Genomic DNA, 25,247 nt, shown 5'->3' with positions numbered 1-25,247 from the left:
TAGTAAATATTGTTGATTCAATAATTAAAAAGAAAAGATAAGAGGAATTCCTTGATGTTGGTTGAGAAAAATGTTATTCACCATGCTAGATTATTTGAACACAGCATGCAAAAATAGAATAAAGATTGAAAGCTGATTTTATGATAGGGAAAATTTATTTATACTTAGATAATCAAAGTTAGATTATTGCTGATATTGAAAAACAGAAATAGCTTGCTTTTTCCTGCAATGAAGAACTTGCTTTACTAAAAATAGAATGGAAGAACTGCTGTTGTCAACCAGTGAGATTTTTATATAGAAGAACTAGCAAAAAGGATGGTTAAAAAGTGAAATTTAGATAAAGAGCTGACAGCTCAGGCACAATTGGGTCTAGTATTTTTAAAAGTTAAATTTGATTCATGCAGATCTCTGAGTGTTCAAATTTCAGATGGCTTCACTGACAGTTTCAATGAAAGCAACAAGAGGCCAAAGGTCAAAGACACGACTGCAGAAAGAAGACAGAAGTGGGTAAGGGGCTTTCAGCTCCCCTCCTGAAATTGACTTTCTGGAAAGCTCAACAAGGAGAAAGACTGATTTAAGGTGAAACGTTCACTTGAGACTTTTCCTAAGGACAAAGAGAAAATCCTGAGATGCAAAACTCAGGCAGGATCAACTTCATTGCCCAAACTGAGAAGAGGCAGAGAAACAACATAGCCTAACAGGCCTTTGAGTGACATCATCGGCTGACAACACATGCAGAGCTACAGCCAAGAAGCTTCAACGGACTGATGATCTAAAAACAGAAGAACTGACCCACACCACAGGTGTGGACTCCTCAATGATCACCAGAGACTGCTTCAAAGTTGGTTAATTATTATATTAACTTTATTCATTTTGATTATTCACTGGTCTAAGAGCAATTCTTTATATTCTCTGCTAAACTAACCCTCTCTGCTTTTTCAGTAGGTACAAGTCCAGCCCTATAAGAAAAAGAAAATATGTTGACAGACAGAAGTGGGTGCTCAAACTCACCAAATAATTAGAACGGAGGCTGGATTTGGTATATTGAGGGCTATTAGATTAAACAACTATAGGGCTAAAAGCATGATAGAATTATTCTCTGGCAAAGAAAAAGAAAGACAAAATGTCAAAGCATGATTATTATTGTAAAAGCATGATTATTATTGATTATTATAGTTGACAAAGCAATGATACTGGTCACTCCATCTTGTTTTGGTAATTTCTAGAGATAGATTGGAGGGAAAAGTTACTCCAAAAGTCCAAAATTATGAAGTCACAAACGTCAAAACTGGGATAATGACATGGAAATGTTACTGGCCAAGAATCCAAGATTATACAGAGATCTCCAAATTTCTTCTTAAAAGCAGCTCATGAGCAAAGACAAAAATAATATGAAAAAATTAGACCAAATAGGCCTATTAATCTAAAATACAGAGAATATTAGAGTTTATAAAAAGAAAAAAGGTGTTGTACAACCGGTGTTAAACGGAAACCTTACGATCATGGAAACTTCTCAATAGTGATTGGACATAGTTGTGTTGACCTGATGCATTCCACAGCTAAAATTATAAGTTCTGCATTTAGAGCAGAACCTGCTGCAGCAGTCACAGGAGTGTGTGTTGGCCAATGTGTGTGACTGAGTATGAATGTGAGAGATGTGAGAGATTGTGTTTGAAGAGACAATGAGGCAAATCAATTATTTTGCCAATACAGCTGTATTGAAAATTGAATATGTGGGCCCACAGGGCAAACTCTGCCCAATAAAATAATGACCATGGATGAATTTGGTTACATTTCCTGGTTGAAACTGTAGTGGCAATAGAAAAAAAAAATGGGAAAAAACAGTGCCACATTTTGCGCAGCGCATAACGCATCTGACTTTCTTTTCAGCATATTGTGATGGAGCTGATTCTTTGTCAAAAGTATGAAATAATGTCTTGTAACTTCTGTCTTGTAAAGTGGGTTGAGTGTTGTCCAAGATGAATAGTGTGTTGATAGTGGGACTCAAAACAATGAGATACGTTTTGAATTGACTAATTGTAAAAAGTACATTTGAAATGTAATGTGAGAAAAATGTAAAGAAGGTGCAAATATGAAGATAAAAAGCCAAATTTATGAAAAATAAAGGGAATATATGGGTTCAAGCCCTGCTGCTAATGAAAGGAAACCACTCAGCCCACATGACCATTCTACAGGTAACACCGAGGAGGACAATGGGCCAGATGAGCAGATGATTTAATATATGTTGTTGTCACTAACATAAATAATTAAGATTTCATTCACAGATGACAGTAGCTCACTTCCAGGAAGGCTTCTGGGATGATTCTAACAAAGAACCAGTGACTGTGCATTGTAATCTCAGAAGAGGCTTGTGCATTGATCAGCAAAATGACCCCCCTCGACAACAGAAAGTGAGGGATCAATGATCTTCCCTTGCAAATGAGAGGAAACAACCCATTGCAACAACTCACAAAGATCAACATGAACGGAAAAAGGAGACAAACTTAACCAAATTCACAGGAATGAAAAGTTGCAGAAAGTGGGAGATTCACAAGGAGTTGTGCAAAGAAGAGAAGCAACAGAGTGAAAGAGATGAGTACAAGTTCAGACAATACTTCAACATCAACCAAACTTTTCTAAAAATGTAATGTTAAAGCCCTTGAATATTTAGTAGCAACCTAATAATAACCCCACCAGAAAAAATTGATTGAAGAGAGAAAATGTATGGTATATGATAAAATGAATGGTAACGACTAATTCAAGAAATTTACATAGAATAATTGGAATTAAGACAATTCATAAAGGAATAAAAAATAGAACTAAAAAGACATTTTAAAAAGATCCAAACGGGTACTTAGATGCAACTTGTCAATACAGGGGTATACCTAATTAGTTTAAGGCTACAGTTGAAATTAAAACAAGTACTAAGACTGGCTATTAACAAATATTCGATTTCAACTTTAATTCATAAGATTATGTTATGATTCAATATGCTATTGACTAAATAAAATATTAAGTAGTGCTAATAGAACGACAAATTTAATTGGAAGTTAATCGCATTCAATAACAAGCAGGCCTTATGAACAATCTATGGTACCAGAGGAGGGTCAAAAAGATATTTGACATTCACATGAAGGACAGATTGTTACACCAACATCACTTTTGAATATTTTCAATCCAGATGCGCCTGGTTTTGACCAGTACGCAAGGGGGGAATTATGAGAGATTAAGGAAAAGGAGAGATTAAGAATGTGAAATTTGTAAAGAGAGATTACGAATGTGAAATTTGTAAAATTTGTGCCAAAAACAAAGTTAAGAAAGGAACAGCAACACAAATAGGCGAGAAAGGACTATTAAAACGCTTGATAATGGATTATGTGGACATGATATAGACGGGTAAAGGCAATGTTATTAGCAGAGGAGGGGCAGATGCAGAAATGAGATTTCTAACAGAGAAGTATTCCTTAGATTTGAAATGCTATCAGAAATAAATTCAGATAATGGGTTAGCAAGTTATTCCAAGAATATTGAAGATTAAAATGAATTGTATACGAACACTTAAATTGCACACAAGGAAGTTTTAATAATAATTAAGTTATAATGCTTTATGTTTTAAATGGTTGATATGAAAATGATGGTTTTAGATTTACAGAAAAAAAGAGATGTACATATAATCAATATGTAAGGTAGTGGAAAAGTTATTTTCTACAGTTATTTGTTCTAATTGTCTAATGAGTTTATTGAATGACTTTTATGAGGTAAATGTAACATTGCTCTAAAGCTTTCGTAGTTTGAGTGATTACATGGGATATAACTAGATTATTCATGAGTTTATTTAGAAATTAGTAGAAAGGAAGAAAAGGTATTCAGTTGAGAACCGCTTGAACTGAAGAGCTCCAATGAGGAGCTATAACGCAAGATTAAAAATGTCTAAATGGTATTTATTGTGACATTTTGGTAATAAAACTGAATTTAAAATATGAAACTTTATAACGAAGCACAAAGCGATTTAAAGGATAAAAGGTGCACTACAATGTTCTGTTCGTTCATCAACTAAAAGTTATTGACTAAAAGATTGATTCTTCGAATTTAATAATTGATATTCCTTCATAAAAAGAAGCAATTGAAAATGAGAAAAATAGGTATTTAACCCAGCCCTATTTTAAATTCAAAATTCATATGGATCACGAAAAATAAAAACACAGAATGAATAAATTATTTATTATAAATCAGCAGAGATTTACTGTAAAGCTTTGTCTGCATTAGGAGGAAAACAATTACATGAGAAAAGTAGAAGGACTTATGTTTGAAGATCAGTGTTGCACGTTTACCAACTAATACTGTGCAGGGAGGAACATTTAGCGAATACAGGAATAAGTCAAAAAAAAAGTTTAAGAGCAAAAAGTTAAGAAAAACTTGATTTGAAGTTTGGAGGAGTATGAACATGGTTTGCTAAATTAGGAATGTTTTCTGAAGTTGCAATATTGAAAGGTGGTTATTATTCTGTTGTGTACTTCCCATAATAAGATCATTAGTTGTTAAAATTACTGTTAAACAAATGGAAATGCTGAAATATCAAGATAATGAAAATTAATTTTAAAGGGCAACCAATATTATTAAGATTGGGCTTATAAACCAAATTTAAATGTACAAAAATTGGATGTTGATTCAAGTACCTCAAATAAAGAAGGAGAAGATGATTGACGAGCCAGACCCTGGGTGTATGTGCTAGCCTAACCTCTCCCCGAAGGGTGACCCTCTACGATGCGTAAAGTGTCTGGGTTGAAGAGGATATCTACACCGCAAGAATACTTTTAAATGTATAAGGGATTTTTATGTTTGACATACTCTACTGTGACAATAACAGGCAATGCTGAACCAACTTTATCCACACACTTATAACAATGTTTTTTTGTTTTATTAGGGAGAATTCGAAGTCTTTTACTCTCTCCATTGAAAGAAAAAAGAAAATACAACTGAAAGAAAGAAAATATATGGAGAGAGATGTTTGGCTCGAATGCTCCTCCCGAGTGTGGTGCGCATAATCTAGTCATTGGAAAAGAGACTGGGTGACTTGATTTAGTCACTAGGTAGCATAAGTGAGGGGGCTGGATTGTGAAACTACACTCTGGAAAAGGATACTAAAAGTGGGGCTTAGATAAGCCCCAGAGGAGGGAATGTTGAAGATTTTATTATTTAGAAGATCAGTAATTTAGCTACATATTAAGACACTATTATTTATTTCCTTTGTGAGTGTGTGACTTTGGTTTGTCTTTTGGGGGCTTACAGAAAGGTCAAGAATGCTGATGCAGCAGTGGATTCTATTTAAGTTTGTCACATGGTGCAAGACCCTATCTAGGATGTATGACCATTTTTGGAGGCGATGTATGTATATATGTGAAAAGCTAACCGATGTTCCGGAGTCATCTCCTGCGGGGAGTCATCTCCTGCAGGAGGTTGCTCGGCTTTGTTTTGTTAAATAAAGTCTACAATATTTCTGGCATCAAAGATCTCTGAGAAGTGATTTCATAAAAAGATTGAAACCACAACACAGGCAACACGTATGCTTGTTGGGTCAGCGTGGGGTCCTGTTGCACCGTAGATGGACCAACCTGCTACTCTACCTACTCAAGGATTGAGGAAAAAAAAGAGGGTACCCTGCTGAAAAATTCAGCATATGTGGTCACCAGGATAAGGTATGTTTTGCATGCTGGGAGCAGAATGGAAAGCGTGAGTGTCAGTTCTACTTGAGAACAGCTGCATACCAGCTAGACCAGCACTATACCAGCTCTAACCATCATAAACCAGCCTGGACCAATAAGACATTCATGCTGGTTATGCTGGATTCTTCAGCAGGTTAGCTTGATGGGTTCCCTCTACAGGGAAATAAGCATATGTGACTCTGGACCACAAAACCAGTCACATGGGTCAACTTTTTGAAATTGAGATTTATACAACGCTGAATAAATAAGCTTTCCATTGATGTATGGTTTGTTAGAATAGGACAATATTTGGCAGAGATACAACTATTGAAAATCTGGAATCTGAGAGTGAAAAAAATCTAAACATTGAGAAAATCTCCTTTAAAGTTGTGCATTAATGTTTGCGATTGTGTTGCATTCACTCAAAAAAAATAAATGTTTTATATATTTACGGTAGGAAATTTACGAAATATCTTGATCTTTACTTAATATCCTAATGATTTTTGGCATAAAAGAAAAATCGATCATTTGGACCCATACAATGTATAGTTGGCTATTGCCACAGATATACCCGTGCGACTCGTGACTGGTTTTGTGATCCAGGGTCACATATAAGCAGTGCAGACATGTCACTCTACAGTTTTACCACCAAATAGCATTGCATGAGAAAATAATCCCAAAATTGGGAGAACGTGCAGGGAGCTACTGCTCCCTTTGAGGTGGTGAGTCACTCAGTAGTTGTCCCAGCACATGCAGTCGCACAGTTCAGTGCACAACATCTCTTGCAGCTTCACCACTAGATGCCACCATGGTACTGTGCATGAATAAATCATGAGCATGCAGAGTCTCAGCATGGGGTCAGGCCTCTCTCTCAGATGCACAGGGTGTGGACCTGCTCTCTGGAAGCAACCCTTTTTACAGGGAATTGAAACTGAGTGTTAAAATACAGATTTAGTCCTTGTATTGGGCAATCTGGGGAAGATAATCACTAAGCATCCTAATCATCAACTTTTGCACTAGTATATTTCAAAAGAAGTCTGACAGCCCAAACTGGTTTATGAGCATTTGGTAAGGGGAATATGGACACCCTTGGATCTGTATTAGGGGGTCATACAGGTGTCCTCACCATACATACTCAACAAGGTTTTATGAATGAAGCGAGAAAGAGTTATTTTATTACTAAAATGGGGATATGTACAGGTAAGGGGGGCGACTAGACACAAGCATTGTGTTGGCCAGCAAAAGGGGCTGGCATAATGAAGAATTCACAGAAGTGGCATATCTAATAATGAGACACCTCACTGCGGGAAAGTCATCTCTGTACTATACTCATAATTATGTGTGAGCCAGTGTCTGATGCAATGTGGCCTATGTCCTTTTGCTGAACAGAATATTTCAAAGGTTGTGGCTAATGGCAGAGTCAAGAAGCTTTGCTTAAAACTGTTCCATTACAGTTATTATCCCATCCATTTGTCTTAATATATCTTAACATACCCTTGAGGAAGAACCAAATGCCTTCTGAGATCTGATATCTCTTAAAGGGGTCATGACATGAGAAATAAACTTTTCCTTAATCTGTTAAAACTTCCTCCCCACTCTAAAAAATGCTGGGTTGTTTTAACCCAAATCTGGGTAAAATATGGACGAACCCAACCGCTGGGTTAACATTTTTAATTAAAAAATGTAACCCAACGGCTGGGTTTGTCCATATTTGACCCAAATTAGACTTACTGTGTAGTGAGTATAGAGAGCGGGATAAACAAGGCTATTCACCATTTCATAAATTGCTTATTTTTTCGACAACACTTTATTTTTGGGTTCAATTCTCGTTATTAACTAGTTGCTTATTAGCATGCATATTACTAGGATATTGGCTGTTTATTAGTACTTATGTGCTTTATAAGTATTAGTACTTATAAAGCACATATTAATGCCTTATCCTGCATGACCTACATCCTTTAATCCTACCCAATACCGAAACTTAAACGCTATAAAAACTACCTTACTAACTATTAATAAGCAGTAAATTGAGTTTATTGAAGCAAAAGTTGTATAAAATATTGAATATGTGTTCCCCATACCGAAATGTAAACATAGATTGATGTTTTTGACCATTGCAACACATCTCAATGCTTGAGTGGTGCATTTTTAAGACAAATAAAAAAACAGCTGAAGTTTAATAGTGTGCCAATTGTTTTGTTTTCTAAGTTATTCATATGTCTTGCATATGTATGCTTCACATAATTTGTGAAATGCCTGGACTAATAATGGATTAGTTATGTGGTTGTTGCAATGTATTTAACCTACCACATGACATAGCATTAATACTTTCCTATCCAAAGATGTTTCCCAATCGTGACAATGGGAGTTTACTCTGAAGTCTTAAAAGAAAAGAAGCATAATCATAGCACCTTTAAATCAGAACGCCATAGAGACGGTGGAGAATGCACCTAAAAATACTATATATGATATTTACATTATTGTGAACCTCTGGTAAAATAATACAACACAAATTATGTCATGACCCTTTTAATATCCCTTCCAGTGACATGAATGTATACTTTACACTGGATTTTACACTCAGGAGAACTGACATGTTTCACTAATGATGGTTTTTAATTGCAAATAAGTGCATCTCTCTGTACTTGTAAAATGTGCGTTAAAAGGTACCACAAAACACAGGAAGCATGCTACTGAATGAACTGATACTGAATTGAATAGGTTACCTTTGTTAATGGTAAAAAGGAACCAAATCATCATATATCAGATGCGCGGCAATGTAACAGACTATATAACTGGGGATAAATACAACTTAAGCTGTATTTGACAGGATCTATTGCATGCTGTATAGGTATATACATTGTTTTCTAGATGGAAGAACTTTTAATTACCAACATAATTCCGATGGGTGGAACTTCTTCCACTTGTAAATATGCTTATAAATAGTTAATTCAGAGACCGTGCTCCAGGTAAAGACAAAAATCTCGGAGCTAAATGTGTTGGAAACACGCAATCCCAACAGGAAAACCAAAGGCTGTTTTGCCTAATTGGAAGTTAATAATGGAGATGCAACATTTGCCACCCAATGATCTATGATATCAGACGGTAACTGTCTGTTATAACTCGGGAACAGTTTCTATGAAGTCAGAGTCTTGATACGATTGGTAACAAGGTACATGTGATCCAGGACAAGTGTTAAGGCTTTGCCAAAGCCAGCGAGTTAAACCAGTTTGATAAAATTCCACTCTTATAAGAAAACCTATGACTACATTATGTGTCTTCCCTGTATCTTTTTGTAGATATCAAGCAAAAGTTTCAAGTTTCAAAATCAGTTTCATGCTAACATGCTATGCCTATGTCGAACTGTTACAGATGTTCAAAATTTATGGGTAAATAGGTTTTCATTAATAATTAACAGAATAAGTCAATTTTCAGACCAACTGCAAATCAGATTATGTCAGAGCTTAAGTTATATTTTCCCTTGTAATATACATTAAACTGTACAAATGAACTGTAACTGTAAAAAATTAAATTAGAACGAATAGTGTTACAACCCCTAAATGTGTCCTATCCAAACACAAGCAAATCTACTTAATCTCAAATATTTCCCCAAGTTTAAAAGGAACAAAGGAGGTTTTTTGCAGAGTTTTAGAGCATTTCCCTGCAGTAGTCAAAATACATTTAGACAGGCTACAAAGATAGGCAACATAACATAGTTCTGGAGGGGTGTCATCAGTTCTGGTCCTGGTGACAGCAGAATTGGAAGAGGAAATGTTAGGTTCATGGCCAAAATATGGGGGGACAAGGGTTTGAACAGAGGATACAGCAGCTGATATCAACTGGATGAGAGGAAAAGCCAGCTCTTGGGGGAAAAAAAACATTATGTGGGACAAGTGAAGTGTAGAATGTCACAAGGGGATATCTCTCTCTTACCATTTGTAATGGCAGGAGATAGATGGTCTCTGTCAAGATGCCTAGACCTGGAAGCCTCTTGCTCCCAGCCCCCCTGCTGACCTGTTGGTGGTCCCTGTCCCTCCATCATGTTCACAATGTCCACTCGGTCAATACTCTTGAGGGCCACGTACAGGCTGTCCACTACAGTGGTGAGAGACACACAGATGGTGGAGAAATGGAGAAGGGGAAGACAGGGTAGTTGGACATAAAGGATGAGGACAGAGACACACCACTGACAAAACCAAAGGATTTCAAGACACTATTAGGAAAAACAGCCAAAATACAATAATTGATTTACTTTTGTTATTCAAAACAATTGTGGATAAATCTGTCTCAGTCACGTGACCTTATCTTTACAGCCACCATATTTATCACCATCGGGGGGAAAGCAATGGCAGGGAATTCAAAAACATCCCACAAGCTATTTCAAGACATAACATCAACCTCAATTCAAAAGCACAAGTGCAGATATTTACATACATTTCATTTATAATCTGAAGCCTTTTAAGACTACCAAATCGTACAACAACATCCAGTAAGTTTTGAAATGATTGGAGGTATACTTTCATGTGACCAATGATATTTTCCTCATTTCCACTTAACAACATCTGGTTTCCCTGTGTAACCTTGGTTCTCTGGATGAAAGGATTGAGAGCTTTAAGGCCGTGACACACCAAGCCAACGTAAAAGAACAAGCAGCGTTGACTGTGTTGTCGCCTTGCGTCGGCTGTGTCTCGGCTTGAACACACCAAAGGGACCCCAGGTGAATATCAACTAGCACATGTCTTCTGCTCCAGCATGTAAGGAAATAACTGTCTGTATCCGCAGGTATCAACAGTCTATAATTTGTCATTCAAAAAGCTAGGACTGCAGAAATACAAAGCGTAAACAAAGCAGCGCTTGCTTACCATTTTGATTACACATCACTTTCTCTGGAACGCTCGGGTAAAATGACATAAAATGACAATCTCCTTCTGTCTGTGCCGTCTTGACTTCTTTGCTCATTATCATCAGTTTCACTTTTATCCTCATGCACTGGCTCGTACCCTAAGCAGAACGCCAACGCCAATTCAACATGCTCTTTGACCAAAATACCCTTGACCATGTCCAACTAGTGGTCCAAAAACTGGGCCAGCCGGTGGTCAGCGATGGCCCAACCATCGGCTTGGTGTGTCAGGGCCTATTAGCTGCAGGCTTGGGGAGCCGCATCTATTTGTTCTCATATAAAGTTGACCAGCAGCCCAAATCTCATTCAGAACAGTTAACCTCTAAAAGACGAATCATTTAGCAGACAATATTATCCAAAGCGACTTACAAATGAGGAGAGCAACAGAAGCGGTTTAACAATATGAATACAATATGTGCTGTGACCCTTCCCAGTTTAGTCTTACTGTATATGTATATATATATATAAATATATATTTAAAAAAAAGATATTGAGTAGAAGAGAAGAGAAGAGAAAAGAAAGTGTTAGCATTAATGGATCAAGTGTTGCCGAAAAAGATGAGTCTTCAGCCGTTTCTTGAAAATGGCTACGGAGTCACTTTGGGTAGATCATTCCACCAGCAGGGAAGATTCAAGGAAAAGGTTTGTGAATGTGATTTTGTGCCTCTTTGAGATGGCACCACGTAGCGACATTCAATTGCAGAACGCAAGCTTCTGGATGGCACGTAAGTCTGGAGTAATGAGTTTAGGTAAAAGGGAGCAGAGCTAGTGGTTGTTCTGTGGGCAAGCATTAGTGCCTTGAATTTGAAGGCGAGCGGCAACTGGCAACCAGTGCAATGTTGTGAGGAGAGTTGTGATGTGTGTCTCTTCGGCTTGATAAAGACACTCTTGCTTGCTTTTCAGAGGTTCGACAGTAATGCTGGAAGACCTGCCAAGAGATCATTACAATAGTCCAGTCTGGATAGAACAAGCGCTTGGACAAGGAGTTGTGGAGCTCTGATAGGAAGGACTTGATCCTCCTAATGTTGTAGAAGGCAAATCTGCAGGACCGGGCAGATCTAGCAATGCGGTCTGTAAAGTTCAATAGATCATCAATCACAACTCAAATGTTCCTGGCTGTCCTGGAGGGATTTATGGATGATGAACCTACAGCTGAACGGAGAAGTTGTGGTGTAGTGTTGGGTTGACTGAAACCACAAGCATCTCTGTCTTCGCAAGGATTAGTTGAAGTTGGTGGTCCTTCATCCAGCAAGAAATGTCTGTCAGGCAGGCTGAGATGCGAGCCGTCAGATCCTCAGTCAGGAATGAGAGGTAGAGCTGTGTGTCATCAGCGTAGCAGTGATAGGAAAAAACATGTTTCTGAATGACAGATCCTAGTGATGACATGTAGATGGAGACGAGAAGCGGAGTTACATGGAAGAGTTGCAAGGAACCCCTACTGTGTCTCTCTCCTTTCTTTAAGAGTTACACTAAGCAAGCAGATGTTCTCTTTCAGTCAAGTCCTTTTCACACAGACCCCTCAATGGGAGACGTTTAAATAAGGATATATAGAATAATGCTCATCCATGTCCAGAAAATGTACTACCTGCCCGTAAGACCAAGTGAGTGACATTAGGTGTGGCGACATCACGTCAATAGCCGAATACTTTGCCAAAGTATGAGTATAGGCCGAGTTAGCTTCTGCACAAATCTCCTCTACCGATATGGCCTTAAATAATGGTGATGCGACGAACTAGCTAGAGTAGCGGGTAACCAAATATGGCGGCTCCTCTCCTGCACACTGGTATGCAATTGTATCAATTGTAACACCTCAAAACAGTTTCAACATTTTGCAAACAGAACCACTCTGTACCGAGCACCCAGAAGCAGGCTGTGTTACGAAGTTAGGAAAGGGGGAGGCACGGCAAGCTATCACTGGCCTCACTCCACTCAAAACATTGCGGGGCATGACAATACCCAGTAAACATTTGGACGTTTAATGACCATTGAAAAGACGTCCCTCCGACATGTCCCGTCATGGTTAAAAAATAGTTCCAAAATGAAAGTTGAATGGACGTATTTGACGTTATCTGTTGTGTGTTACATATTTTTATTATGGTAAGCACTCTACCCAGACGGAATTTAAACTTTGTCGACTGGAGACCCAAGTTTGGTTGAAGACGAAAAACGAACCAAGCACAATGTTCTCTCACCATTCCTGATTTCTAACACACACTCACAGGGTTCGGCTGGTCTTGCGGCTGTCTGAGCAGAAATTAAAACAAATACTCTCCGTATGTTTTTCCATCATCTCTGGGCGCATTAATTTGTAAATTGCGCAAGCTTATTTTGTCCATTAGATCAAATGATCTGATAAAGCCCATACATTAACCCACACATAGACCCTCCCCTCGAAGAAATCAGGACAGAAGTGGTTGAAAGTGGACAAAAGAAACAGAGTAAAATACCAGGTGTAAATGGTAATGTGTCTCCCTCGTCTACTTGGGATCTGATCGACCAAAACGCATCTTAATACCAAGTGTACACAGAGCCTGAGGCACTGGAGAATGGTGAGATGGACCCCTGGCCCAAACCCCATGTGGCGCAGTGGCACTAGAGGTGTGTTCTTATGGGCAGGCTGTTGCCTGGGCTCACTTGTTAGGTGCCCTGTGATAATGTGTGTGTTTAAAGCTTTGGTCAACTGGAGCAAAATAAGGCAAAGCTTTTGGCACCTGAGCTACAGGGCAAGGGACAAACGAACGGGTCATGGCTGCGTTTCTCAAAAAGCATTGTGAGCTAAGTTTATCGGGGAGACCATTGGTGGCAATGGTTCTACGATCTACTTAGGCTTACAATGCTTTTAGGAAACGCTTGGCAGATTGCTATATGGCAAAGGACAACTGAAAGGAGTCATATTTCTGCACCTTGGGGCCCTCAACAAAGCCCATTTTCTGCACCCTCCATTACCAATGTACTGTTGGGGAGGTTCCAGGAACAGATTTGGGAAGTACTGCTCCAGTCCCCGGTAAGAAGTCCACATCCGGAGTCCTTCCTCTCAATATGATTGCCACACGGATGTACAACCTAATCACTGAGATATCAGCAAATACTGTCAACAGGGCTTGACATTAACACATGCCAACTTGCCAAATGTGTGTGTATTTCAGCAGTGGCGTGTAACACTCATACAAGCCACTTTGTCGGGTTGAATTTTATATATAATATATACATTTTTAAATTGAAGTCTTTTAAAAAGGCATCTGAAATGATAAACTAAGTGCAATGTATAGTGTAGCTTTCAATACTAATTTTCCTCAGAATAGATACATAATAACAGCTGTTCTTTCTCTCTCTCATCTCTCCGACAGCGAGTTACACACAAACCCGCCTCTCCTCACTCACTTGTTTAATTTGCTCTGGATGAATATTGTTGGTGACACAGGGCTTGAATTTTGGCAAGGGATTGCACTTATTGCACATAATTTTACTCATTCCCGCAGATTTTGTGCACACACCCAAAGTGCGGCACATAAAACCGCCTCTCAATACTAAATTAAGTACTTTTTCTCAGCTTATTGCGCTTACCCAGTCAAATACACAAAAAAAATGTCAAAAAGTCGGTCTTTGTGAATACTCACGTAAACACAGTCAGTTATGTTTTAAGTGAACGTGAACAGTTGAGAAAGAAAACACACGTGTAACAGTATAATGGATCCGTGCGTGAGGTCTTAAAGTGATAGCAACATACCTGCTGCCAAATTATGAGATAATATTACAAATATCTATATTTTCCCCATGGCATCAATGTCAAAATTGTGGCCAGTGAAAATGCTGAGTGGCTTGTAACTTTGGAAAACTGCTAGCCACAGTGGCTGGTGAGCAAAAAAGTAAATGTCAAGCCCTGACAGTCAATAGATGTGATATCCCAAGATGATAAGTGTGCGCGTCCTTGAAGAGACTCGAAACTCTCCTGTTTCAACAACAGTTATGTACACCTCTGATTTGAAAGGGTTCATAAATGGGGGTTTGTAAAGCCATGGTAAGGTGGGAGGGCAGAGGGGGGGTGAGAGGGAGGAGACTGCATGATAAAGGCAGGGCCTGAAGCGCAGACAGACAGCTCATTTGCATTCCTGCAAACTGGGCACTCACTTTATGAAGTGTTGATAACTCTACATCCCACATCACCGCAGATTAAAAGCATGCTGATATGTATAGCAACAAATATGGCAGCATTTTCATACAGTTACGTCACATGAGACAGATGAATAAGGTCGAATTTGCTCGCAAATAATTTAGGTATTCTTATAGGATCATAGTGAATGGACACTGTGGCACTCACTTTTAGCTTTCTTCCCCTCTCGAGCGGCCCACAGGTTGAGCAGTGTTGAGCTCTGCTCTAAAAGGGAGTTGGGATTCTCCACACGGATCTTATTTATTTCATCTACATTAAACTGCAGTTCACGTCCCAACTCTGCACAGGAATTAGATATGATACATTATGTGCTAGCATGAATGAATTTGTTCCTTCACTATTAAGTGACTCATTTTTGACTAAAGCATGATTTACTGAAGTATGAGGGCTAAATTTGTGCCACTCAATGAAATACTGTTGTATCAGTAAACTGACAAATCAATAATCTATCACATATGAAATGTAGAAATTGGTGGATAAACAGATAAAGCAACAATAAATGAATCAACAAAGAAATCAGTGTCAAAATAAAAACATGTGGACAAAACTAACACATTGAAAATATTTGCACATTTATTTTTTCACGGATTTATGTTTTGATCTATACTAATGCTCTAGTGTTACGCCAGTGCATCCCTAGCCACTTATGCTGAAAAATATAGTCATTAGGTTATAGAAACGTTATAATAGGCATCTGTAGCTCTTGAAGATTAAAGTAATTATGTGTTGACAGGAGAGCGTGTATTAACAAAAAACACTTTCAATAAACTTGATTTATTCCAAATCAAGTTGGAATAAGAAAAATGTGCAATTATTTTCATATATGATATGAAAGTGTATGACTCGCCTCTTTCCAAACCTCACATCATTGCTACATTTTGATTTTGTAGACCTAAATTGACTAAACTAACGAAACTATATTTATAAGAGTCTACTTCATTTAAATCTCCTTATTTGTAAGTTAATTTACAGACTGAATTCAATGATAAGTGCTTAAATAATTAAGTACAATAGATATAATAATTGTTTTATTAGTATTCATTCCTTTATTTTTTTAATTTGTGTGACTATTATTTATCTGTTTATACAATAACTTTCAAAAGTCCTAATTTGATCATTATTTGATTATTGATTTGTCAATTAATTCAACAATTAGGTTGCATGAATAGGCCCCCGTATGAAGACCCTATAGCATGAAAAAAGTTTAGCTTGTGCAAAATGATCTCTTGTAAAGCCAAAGAATTAAGCCAAAGCTAGTCAATATTTGATCTCATCTGCACATGCTAGACATTGAGGTAAATTTGGGACCGTCAAGTAAATGACTTGTCAAAACATTTTGAATTCTCTATATAGCAGAGAAATGGACATCCAGATATGCCTTGACAAGACATGGCCAGTTAAGCATTCTGCTTGTTAAGCGAAAGAAGTGCATTCAAACCCACACACTCACCAGCCCAGCTCAGGCCTAGCTGTTCAGCTATTAAAGCCATCTTTAACTCCGTCCTTTCCATGGCGCTCAGTGATGCTGCAGAAACCAGACCATCATTGGCTCAAGAGTTCAGCAATCTGATGCTGCAGCTCACATCTTATTCAAAGCAGGGTCAGGCAAAGGTTGTATGAGATTTGGGGGCTTAACATGCAGGAGCTGTCAGTGTGGGAGCAATCTTACCCAAGGCTGGTTCATTCAAAGCACTGTATCTTTCTCTCAGAGCCAAAGGTGTCAGAGTCCTCCTTCGTTCATCACTTCCTATGATCTGTTATGAAGAAATAAATCACTGTTAGAGAACATATATATATATAATATATACACATATATATAAGGCTGTCAAAGTTAACGCGTTAATAACGCGTTGACGCAAAATCATATTAACGGCGCAAATTTTTTTAACGCGCGATTAAGGCAGCGCATATTTTCTGTTTGACCCGTGGCCCAACCCCTAGTTGGAGAAATGGAGATACACAGTGTTGCCAACTTAGCGACATTGCAAACCCCTTTAGCAATTTTTTTCCCTTCAAACATGCGCCCAAACCTTATTTAGTTTCTGAGAATCGCCGGAACTGCTCTCCCAGCACGCGCGCGCGCCAGCTTTAATTCAGTTAATCACAGATATTATGTTGCTTCTCTAATTTTACATGCAAGTATAGACGAAATCACAGCGCAGATATGTATGTATGATATGTGTGATATGTGTATTTGATTTCATCAGACGATCAGACAATTCATCTCGATTATCAGGATTTTTGTGCAGATTAACATCTTGGAAGGGAGAGCTGGTTATTAATGAGTCTTAATGAGTCGCGTTTCAGTCACTATTTCATAGCCTATTCATTCCGTTGTTTGACAACAGAAACAGTAAAATATACCAATGAAAACAGTTTTATTGAAAATTTAGCTTCATCAAAATGGGCACAGAGAGAGACAAACTAATGTAATAATAAATAATAAATGTACATTGAGCATTTTCAGAAGAGCTGCCCTGTCATGCACAAATCTAAACATGTTTGTTTTAGTAAATTGCTCAGTTTAAAGAAAGAGAAGTACCGGGAACCTGGTATTTCTTTGTTCTTTCTTCATGTGTCTAATAGACATGAACAAGTTCTTTGAAAAACATCTATGACCTTTGAAACATGTCTCGTCTTCATGCTCTATGTTGACTATGGTTTCAATAATAACATACATTTGCATAAAGCATCCATATTTATCCATGCCCATAATGATTAGTATTACAAACTTGAAAAGTATCATTTAACCCTCTACTGCATAGCGTTGCTCTCAGGCAACGGAAAGTGTTTTTAAGTTTAATTTCCAGTACATGTTTCTTTAAATAATTGCAACCAATCAAAATGGTCAAATGATTGCTATAGAATGGTCCAATAAGGTGTGGGAGTCACTATCAAGCATCATTTGAAGGCAGGACTTCCTTTTCTGACATGTGGTCACAGGAGCACATGGTGTGAGAAGAATGTAAGATTATTTGCTTCAGTAATCTTATTTACAATGACATGAACTGTAAATAAAAAATATATGTATGTGCATGAAGGTGTAGAGAAGCCGTTTGTCAAGTTTTATTAACTTTTTTTTAATTTAGCATGTTTAGAAATTCAGTTTTTCTTCTTGTTGCCTCAGGGCAACGTTATGCGATAAGGGGTACTTTTTATGAGGTCTTTGCTGACAATGTGTTTGGATGTTATCACACATCATTACATGTTATTTGTGCACAATATGGTAAAATAATAATAATAATAATTAAATTGTACTTTTACAGGCTAGTGTTCAGTGCAATAGCAATGCTAATGGTAGATGTGTCTTTATTGAAGGCCAAAATCAGTGTTTTTGCTTTTTCTGCACTGATGTTTAACAGGAAAATGGATGCAGGGACATTTTATGGTAGAAAGGAGCGATCAGTCAGAATCATACCCAACAATGGATTTATTAGTGAGTACAGTGAGCTTGAGGAAAGTGACAGTGATGAAGAATGGACCCCAGAAAGAGGTTTGAGAGGCAGAAAAATACATGTTTAAAGCCCTTTTCTTATATTTAGTAAATTCTAAATAAAAGGCATTTTCAAATCTCTTGATTTTCCTAATAAACGTTGAGACAATATTACATTTTTCTCTGTGATTTACTACCTATACTGCATAGCGTTGCCCTGAGGCAACAAAATAAAATCTGCTAAGGGGGTGGGTTTAAAAAAAAAAATTTTTTTTGTTGTTAATCTGTTATCTTAAATCTTCAAGAAAATAAGATTAAAATTTTTTTTTTTATGCAAAAACATAATTCATGCATTAGAGGGTTAAGTAAAATTTAGAACAAATACAAAAAAAAATTGTGATTAATTGCGATTAATCGCGAGTTAACTCATGACAATTATGCGATTAAAAAAATTTTTTTTATCGATTGACAGCCCTAATATATAAATATGTGTTCATTATAAGTGTTTGTGTAGGGAATGTAAGCATGTGACCTATTTTGACCTTTGTATTATTACCTTAATGCACGGTGGCATGGTGACGTTGAGGTTGCACAACACATGTTGACAATCTTCATATTTGGTTGATTTGCGCAAGAAAGACAAAAAGCCAGAGGGGTCTTTACTGCTGTCTCTCACCTGGGATAAAGGGAAAGAAGTGGATGAACATGTGATGATACAGGAAATTATTTATCCATAAATATTACATTTGAACCAAGCATACATTTATTTTTATTTTTTTTATTATACATAAAAATGTCATTTATTATGTAAAATATTATCAAATGAAAATTTAGATTAGCCCTTTTCTAATGTAGTATGTCTAATTTCAGTAACACTTTACTTGAAGGGGTGTGCATAAGACTGATATGCCACCTTCATAATCATGTCATGACATATCATTAATATGAAGGAGGATTTATGCATGTTTATGACAACTATCATTAAGTGTCATTCGCTCAATTTTATTAATTTTATTAATTAAGGCATTAAAATCACTTTCCAAAAGATGAGGCTTTTTAGGCAACTTTAGCATGGGTGTGTAAACTTATGCACTGTAAATGTGAATTGATTTGGCTTTACCTTGACAGACACAGGCAGTCTGTTGTCTCTGAAGGCCTGGAAGCTGAAGCAGCGAGGCTGCTGGGCCGCTTTCCTGATGGGAACCAGGTTTCCTGAACACTCCAGATACAACGGCATTCCCTCCATGACCTACAGAACAAACACCAGTCGCTGTGTTTAGGGTTACAGTAGATCTGCAGTAGATGCATCCTAAATCAATCACATTTAATATCTAGTAAAGTCAACATGAAACTTTATAAGCAACACATTTACTTCTGTAATGTCACGTATCTCAGAATATTCAAAGAGAGAGAGAAAAAAAATGTAGGTTTGCATTTTATATATGTGGATTTGATTGGATTGTGAAAAGTGGGTTTTCCATTCCAGAATGGAGTCAAACCTCGAATGCAATGGAGAGATACTTGTTTTCTGAAACACCACCATCTGGCTATTGGTTACAATTATTTTCCACGCCCAAACTGTAAGCAATATATATATACAGTATATATATATATATATATATATATATATATATATATATATATATATATATATATATATATATATATATATATATATATATATATATATATATATATAATATTGCTGAATCCACCGAACTACTTTAATGTATATCAACAAAACTATAAACTAATACAATTATATTAGTTGAATACAATGTTACCTTTTTGTTTTTCAATGTGCGGCCTTGGTGATGTCAGCTGAAAGTTGTTTAAACGGTGGAACATGTTACTAAGTTTATACGAAAAATTACTAGAACAATTATTTTTGTTAGTACTTTAATTTGGAGAATTGTGCGCTCATGAATCAGGTACAGTAAGACCAAGACTGTGTATTAAAGTCACCATGAAATCAAACTTGACAATTCTTGTATTGTTATGGAATATTGTGATATTTATAATAAATGATTTATTCGTGCACATTTTTTTAAAATTCATGCATCCTTGTGATCTTTAATCAAAATAACTGTTCCCTCGTGTAGTGACATCTCTTCTCTGATGACGAGGGCGGGGCAACCTGTCACTCACATCATGAGATCCACCAATAGCAAACCACAACCATCCAACTATCCAATCAAATCCCCACAGACAAAATCAAGCCCCACCCTACATTTGTCCTGGTTCCAGAAGTCGTTTCACTCGGATATACGCCACAATAGAGAAGAAAAGACTTTCTTTTCATGCTGACTTTAACAGGGTCCATTTATATTTCATATCGACTGTCTGTTTTTAGGTTTAAATGTATTATTGCAGCACTTGCTGTAAACACAATAGATGCATTGAAGATGTATCGTCTATATGAAGCACATAACACACTATATCATATGACCTCAATGTCTCTGCTACGAGCCACTTCAGAAAAGTTCTCGTGCTGCTCCAGGGTTTTGTCCATTTTGTCATCAGTCATGCAATAACAACGGAGACGACCCTCTCTGGCTTCATTCATCTTTGCAAAAACTACAAACTTGGCCATGTAGGGCACGGCTGACAGCTCGCGGTACAGGAGGTTAGCAAAGGACACGGCCTCCGCCGTCCGAGGACAGTCAGCCAGCCAGAAACTGTGGAAGAGCAACACAGAGTGAGTTTGACCAGCGGCAAATCATACTTTCAGATTCAACTTGTATTTATATAGCGGATTTAAACACAACTTTGTTCCTCAAAGTGCTTCACAAATTTAAAATAGAACAATAATATTTCATATAATAGTGTTGTGAAGACAACACGAGGAACTAACATGTAGAGGTTATGGTTTTCAGTGACGTCTTACCGGGCAGAGACATTGGTGGTGAAACTGGCACAATCGTTGGAATACATAAGTTTGGTGGTGCCAGTTATATCTTCCCACTGGGCAGGAGCCGTGCCACCTGTGAAACGTAGAGCAATTCGGGTGAAAATAAACATGCAATAGTTAAAAACACACAAATAAAAACCCTTATAACCAAGTCTTGCTTGGGCGTCCCATTTGATAAATCTGGTTACTTTGGTTTTAAAATGATGGTTATTGAATATAAATATATGTTTTACCTTAAAAGCATAATCCTTGCATTGATCACTATTGAACCTTTGTTGAGTTGTATTTTTTTGTGCTCATTTTAGTATAATGTGTAAAAAATCTTCTCTCATTACTAGAAAAGTAACAGCACACCCGCTTCAACAAGCCGTATGATCATTCATCCCTAAAAAATAAACATTTAAAGAGCCAGTAAAACTATGAATGGCTTCCTTAGTTGTATTTGCACATTAAACTAGAAAATATTTTATCATTAAAAACGACTACATCACCTTTAATTAGCGCCTATTGTTTCCTACACTTATATTTGCACATTTCAATTTCCCACATTTTATTACATAATGATATAAACTAATTTTCCCAATCAGTGTTTATCTAAACACCCTTAAAATAAGAAAGATAAGAAGAAAAACTGAACAGTTTTTCCCACTTAGCAATTAACTCCTCCTCATTAAAATGTTATAAAAGAGATTTAAAAGCCCATTTAATTGCTGTTCTAAATTTTTAATATAGATATTATTATTATTATTTTATTTTTTTATGTTATGATCATATTTTTTGTTTATTATTTTCATTACTGTATTCGTCATTAAAATTTGTTGATGGTGTGTGTATTTATACATGTATGTGCATGTGTGTTTTGTGTGTTTGTTATGGATATATGCATTTCATTAGTTTGTTGTTACTTTTATGTAGTATAATGTTTTTGTTTTGATTTTATTGTAATTATGTTTATAGGTGGAGGCGTTAAATAAGCCCAGTTGGGGTTTTTTGCCTCTTCCTGCACATCATTAAATTGATAACATTTGTTTTATTTTTGATTATATATTTTATGTTTTGTTATTATTATTTTTTGTAATTTTGTATTTCATGGTGCAAAAATATAAATAAATAAATAAAAATGCATATGCACCAATATTATTATTATTTATATACTATTATAGTATCCATTAATATGTTGAATTAGCTTTTTTATTTTTAGATGTTAATATTAGTTTAGGTTTTGGTAAATTTGTTATGTACTTAAATTTATTTTATTAATTTAATTTATTTCAGTTCAATTTCATTTAAGTTAGTTTCTGATTTTTTAAGCCTTTTAAGTAGTTCTACTAATATTTCCTTTTATTTGAGCTTTATTGCAATGAACAAAAAAGTAGCTGTAGTTAACAATAACAACACCGTCTTGCAATTGTATAAATATGAATATAGAAAGAAATTTTGCTTCAAGTAAAATTATCTCGTTTTAAGGACGTTTCGATTTTTCATCACCAGAAAATAATGATTAAGAAAAAGATTTTTGGGGGTATTTTACAGTGTCATTGTTACACGTTACATGTAGTTATAATAACTATAATTATGCATAATTACATGCAACTAACCCTAAATCATAACACTATTGTAAGTACATGTACTTACTTAATATTATTCAGTACTTAAATATATAAATACAGTGTAACAAAGACACCTTAAAATAAAGGATAACACTTTATTTTAAGGTGTCATTGTTACAGTGTAATTATATATTTAAAGTGTTAGTTTACCCAAAAATGTAAACTCTGTCAGTAATGACTCTTCCTCATGTTGTTCAGTCAATGTTTAAAATAGTCCAAGTGACTACAGCGGCTCAACCTTAAGTTTATCAAGCGACGAGAATACTTTTAGTGCGCAAAAACAAACAAATACGCAACTATTCATGTTCTCATCACACGTATCACACACATGACCAGCGTCGGCCAATAGTGAGCCGGCGTTCCAATGTACAACCCAGAATTACACTACGTGAACTCACTCAGAGGAACACACAGAAGAACATGAGTAGTTGAATAAAGTCGTTATTTTATGTTTGTTTTTGCGCACTAAAAGTATTCTCGTTGCTCTGTAAACTTAAGGTTGAGCCGCTGTAGTCACTTGGACTATTTTAAACATTGTCTTTACTAACTTACTGGGCCGGCAAGTTTCAATTACAATAGAAGCCTATGGAGGAGTGACCCAGCTCTCAGATTTAATCAATAATATCTTCATTTGTGTTCTGAAGATGAACGAAAGTCGTACGGGGTTGAACAACATGAGGGAGAGTCATTACTGACAGAGTTTACATTTTTGGGTGAAGTAATATTAATTATTTTACATATACTTACTATAGGGTTAGGTTGAGGGTCTAGTTGCATTTAATTATGACTATGGTAAGTACATGTAACAATGACCCTGCCAAATAAAGTGCAACCACTGTTTGCAATGTAAAAATGCTGCATGTGTGGTTACCGATGACACTGCAGAGCAGGCGGAGGCTGGTGGTGTCGCCCTCGCCGGCGTCCCGTGGACTCGACCTCCAGGAGGGAGGCAGAGGAATCTTCAGGCCAATGGGACGGTGAAACTTGCGCCGGCGAGGCTCTACTGTCACCACAGGCCCGAACGTGGCTTGGTTCCCCAGGAGCTTGGCCACCAGCTCATCCGGGACCGGCTGGGCCTGAGTGCCGAGGAGAACACCACAACAGTGTGGAAGAGCGCAAAGTACAAGATGAGATGGGGAAGAGCAAAGGTGAAGAGAAGAAAACGCAATGAGAGTCAGACACGGAGAAATAGCAAATGGTATATTTACACATGAATGGATGGAGGAATAAATGAGAAGAAATCAAGGGAAAGAATAGACAGAAGAGATCTTAATATATTTCCATTTTCTAATGATTGCAATCATCGCTATTCAAGACACCAAATTTAGCTTGTCAATCAGTCTTATTTATTAATGGAAAACGTGTTACAAACATTGAACCAAAATTGATTCACTTGCAGAAGAAACTGCACAACAATTTGACCCTGTATAGTTGTAAAGCTTTTGAAGATCTTTGAGTGCGCAGCTCATTATAATCATAATGTTATTTATTTACAATGAATTACAGATCATGTGTGATATTGCAGTTAATATGTTGATATCAAAGCATTACAATCCTTGGACAGTTCTCATATTCTAATGAATTATAAATAAAATGTTGGCCTACATTTGTAAAAAAAAAAAAAAAAATGCATATTTAGGTATTCGTTGGATCAGGAGTGGAATTAAGCAACATTTGACTAAACATATGTCTTATTTTATTGTCTCTGTAATTCAAGCAACCTGAGCTATCTGCAACAAATCTTCCAAAAATACCAAAACCTGAGTGCAAATCTGAGAAACATGTTTGTACGCCATTGCGGAAAAATATACAAACTATTGCTGGGAATTTCATTTTATGCCACTTTACAGATTTCCTGACTTGCAGTGTTTTTAAACAACACGAAACAATGTATGGTTTATAATTCAGCACAATGAGAACTGATCAAGTTTGTCAATACATTTAGATTATTAGGTCACTTCTCACAAAGAAAAGAACAGCAAAAAATGAAGCAAAAATAATGTAACAAATGATATAAATGATTAAACATATAATGGGTTAAAAACACGTAAAAAAAAAAAAAAAATCAGCTTTGGTACGAGCTGGTTGTTACATTTGAAAACAAAAGTAAAAGAAAAAGTAAAATACATGCATTTCATTTTAAGTTCCAGAAATTTAAAAAAGAAAATTGCTTTAAAGATGTTTGTGTAGCTAATAAAGATCTAAAAATATATAATACAAATTTCAGTATCTCAGTTAGACGTTTGTGTATTTAAGGTGCTTCAGATATTTTCAATAGTACAGAAAAATAGTCATACTAAGCTTCAGCTTGCTTTTTTATCCTTCTCAACTTACAACTTCCTTTAAGAAAACCTGTCATTACCCTGAAACATTCAAACAAACGTTCAACTTTTGCTGTTTTTATTCTCCAGCACTGTAAATATGTCTGTATATGCAGAACCTATGTTTTGATCCAAGCAGGAAGTAGAAAGATACCATCCCATACTATACCACACTTCATCATTCATATTTACCATCACCG

At 36.5% G+C, this 25,247-nt stretch overlaps 1 protein-coding gene across 4 annotated transcripts in view; it reads right to left on the bottom strand.

The window, feature by feature from the left end:
• The window catches only part of ank1a (ankyrin 1, erythrocytic a), a 115,981-nt gene that overhangs the window by 30,897 nt on the left and 59,837 nt on the right, over positions 1-25,247 (bottom strand). For all 4 annotated transcript variants that reach the window (XM_079607157.1, XM_079607158.1, XM_079607159.1 and 1 more), the window contains 9 exons: positions 23,598-23,802; positions 21,093-21,189; positions 20,655-20,883; positions 19,326-19,454; positions 18,762-18,881; positions 16,442-16,526; positions 16,223-16,297; positions 14,920-15,051; positions 9,636-9,797 (listed from right to left, as the gene is read on the bottom strand). In XM_079607157.1, coding sequence (XP_079463283.1) covers positions 9,636-9,797; positions 14,920-15,051; positions 16,223-16,297; positions 16,442-16,526; positions 18,762-18,881; positions 19,326-19,454; positions 20,655-20,883; positions 21,093-21,189; positions 23,598-23,802 — 1,234 coding nt within the window. The remainder of the gene's footprint in view (positions 1-9,635; positions 9,798-14,919; positions 15,052-16,222; positions 16,298-16,441; positions 16,527-18,761; positions 18,882-19,325; positions 19,455-20,654; positions 20,884-21,092; positions 21,190-23,597; positions 23,803-25,247) is intronic.

Source organism: Phoxinus phoxinus (assembly GCF_949152265.1).
Source record: "Phoxinus phoxinus genome assembly, chromosome: 3".
Taxonomy (NCBI): Eukaryota; Metazoa; Chordata; class Actinopteri; order Cypriniformes; family Leuciscidae; genus Phoxinus; species Phoxinus phoxinus.
Note: the sequence above shows the minus strand (reverse complement) of the source record. Positions and strands in the feature narration are given on the sequence as shown.